Below are 2,580 nucleotides of genomic sequence, written 5' to 3'. Positions count from 1 at the left end.
TTGGTAAATGTCCTTAATTACTACCCTAATTTCTTATAATCTCAACAATTGATGGAAATTGAATCAATGGATATTAGGAGGCCTCATGGTCTCATCTATTAGAGGGGGTGCAACGGATTCGAAGTCTATATATATATATATATATATATACCATTATAATTATATTATTCAAATTATTATAATAACCAATTTGGTCACAAGTTAACCGTTGACTAACGGTCAAACAAACGAAGGACCAAATTGGTTAAAAAATTTAAAGTTGAGAGACTCAATTGGTTAAAAAAATAGTCAATGACCAAGCTGGAAAATAAAAATTCCTCCTAAAGCTCTTAATTTTGTTTGGCGTTGTATTCATGGTATTCTGCCGACCATGACGGCTCTTGCTAATCGGAGGGTAAATGTGGATATAATCTGTCCGTTATGTCGTTTTGAGCCGGAAACAATAATGCATCTCTTTGCTAATTGCTCTCGTGTGCAGCCTCTCTGGAATGATGTGAATTGCCAAGTGCCGAACGAGCATGATGATTTTGCTGCTTGGTTCTCAATGTGGCTGACACTTGGTGAGAATGGCCTCGTAATGAAATGTATCGCCATTTGTTGGAGCATCTGGAAGGGACGTAATGATCTGGTATGGAATAGTAAAACTTGGGATCCTGCTTCAATTATGTTTGAAGTGGCTAATATGGTTTTGGATTGGCAGGGAGATGCAGATTTGGAAGCAAATAACAATGTGCATGTTTCAAGCTTGAATTCACTCCCAGTTGTAGACCCAGGTATTATGAGCATTTATGTGGATGCCACGGTTTATAATGCTGACGCTGAGGCTTATTATGGGGTTTTTGTGATGGATAGCAGTCGAGAGTTTGTAGCTGCAAAAAATGGTCTTATCCGTTGTCTAAATAATGCGCACTTGGCCGAAGCCCTCGCAGTGAAGAAAGCTTTATCTTGGGTAAAGGAGTTGGGTTTTGCAAAGATCCTCATTTTCTCTGATTGTAAAAATGTTTGCAGGTTACTAAATGGCTCATCTCAAGATCTATCATACGCAGGCTGTGTTATTCGTGAGTGTCGAGCCTTAAAACGACACTTTGAGTTAGTGTCTATTCAATATGTTTCTAGATCAGTGAATCGGTTTGCTCATGCTTTGGCAAGAGCTACTCGTTCTTAGACTGGTCCCTCTTGTTGGTTTTCTACTTTTCCTATTTGTATTGAACATCTATGTTAATTTAATGTTATTTGGTTTTGTTTCAAAAAAAAAAAAAAAAAAAAAAAAAAAAAAAAGAAGCTGAATGTATTGCAGTGGTAAAGCGGGCGCACGGTGGGACTTCCGGCCAGGATTCAATCTTCTTGTAGCATTGACAATTGATTTTGGCCCTGTTTAGTAAAAAATTGGCCTATAGGCAAATTTTGGCTTATTTGATCACTATTAATTGTTTAATTTAGTTAAAATATCAATATAAATGTTTGGTTAATTAGCTTTTTGTAACTCCAAAAGGTTAAAATTCAAAATGCTACTCCAAGCAACTTTTTCAATTAGCTTTTTGAGAAAAGAAATTATACCAAACAGCTATCAGCTAACAGCTAATTTACCAAACACTTTTCTACAATCAACTAATGTTATCAATTATTTATACCCTCTAATTAACACAATCAGCTAATGTTATCAACTATTTATGCCCTCTAATTAATACAATCAGCTAACAACTAACAGCTATCAGCTAACAGCCATTTTACCAAACAGGCCTTTATGTTTTTATGGAGTTAGACGTGCATGGCGCGGCGTGAATGGAAGTCACGACTTGGTTAATTAGGCTTAAGCTTTATTTTAATTAATTTTGCTCTAGTTTAATTGGGGTTTAGCCGATGTTGGACATGTATTTTCGTTTGTTTGGTTATTTTTATGTTTTGTGTATTCAGGGGTATGCCCCGGTGCATTATGTATTTAGATATTTGTTTTTTATTTACATCTCCGATTTGACGAAATTGGGGCAGGGATGGAGGCTCTACTCACCACTCCCTTGCCAAACCTAATGTTAATATAATTTAGGAGTAAAAGACATTTTTGGTCATGGACTTATAGTGGCTTGGACAATTTTTGTCCTTTATAAAAAAAAATTTGCCATTTTATGGACAGAGTTATTGTGGCGAGGACATTTTTGGTCCTCCGTCTATATTTTTGTTAGATAACCGTATGAGAGATGGGCAATTACGTCAATTTAGGCTATCTCCTTCTATCTATTATATCTATGTGTGTTTTATTTTCTTCTCGGTTATTTATAAAGTTGAGAGACTCAATTGGTTAAAAAAAAATAATCAAGGACCAAATTGATAATTTCGCTATAGTCACGGGACCATTTTGATAATTAACTCTATAAATTATGTAAGGAACTTTGTCACTTTACTGTTATGATTATATGTAGCAATTACTGAAAAAGTACGTGGATCTTGAATATAATGCAAGTTAATGCCTAGAATTCTACTTAATTATAATTAAAAAATTAACGTACCATTAATTATGTTAATTGACGAATAAATAAACATAAATTAAAGGTAAGAAAAATAAAACCCAGAACACAAAAATTA

At 34.6% G+C, this 2,580-nt stretch overlaps 1 protein-coding gene across 1 annotated transcript; it reads left to right on the top strand.

Moving 5' to 3' along the window:
* Nucleotides 1–370: 370 nt before the first annotated feature.
* LOC109160848 lies at nucleotides 371–1,165 on the top strand. Its single transcript, XM_019309094.1, has one exon. It carries the CDS (start codon nucleotides 371–373, stop codon nucleotides 1,163–1,165), a length of 795 nt encoding a protein of 264 aa, XP_019164639.1.
* Nucleotides 1,166–2,580: the final 1,415 nt, after the last annotated feature.

Source organism: Ipomoea nil, unplaced genomic scaffold (assembly GCF_001879475.1).
Source record: "Ipomoea nil cultivar Tokyo-kokei standard unplaced genomic scaffold, Asagao_1.1 scaffold2921, whole genome shotgun sequence".
Classification (NCBI taxonomy): domain Eukaryota; kingdom Viridiplantae; phylum Streptophyta; class Magnoliopsida; order Solanales; family Convolvulaceae; genus Ipomoea; species Ipomoea nil.
Note: the sequence above shows the minus strand (reverse complement) of the source record. Positions and strands in the feature narration are given on the sequence as shown.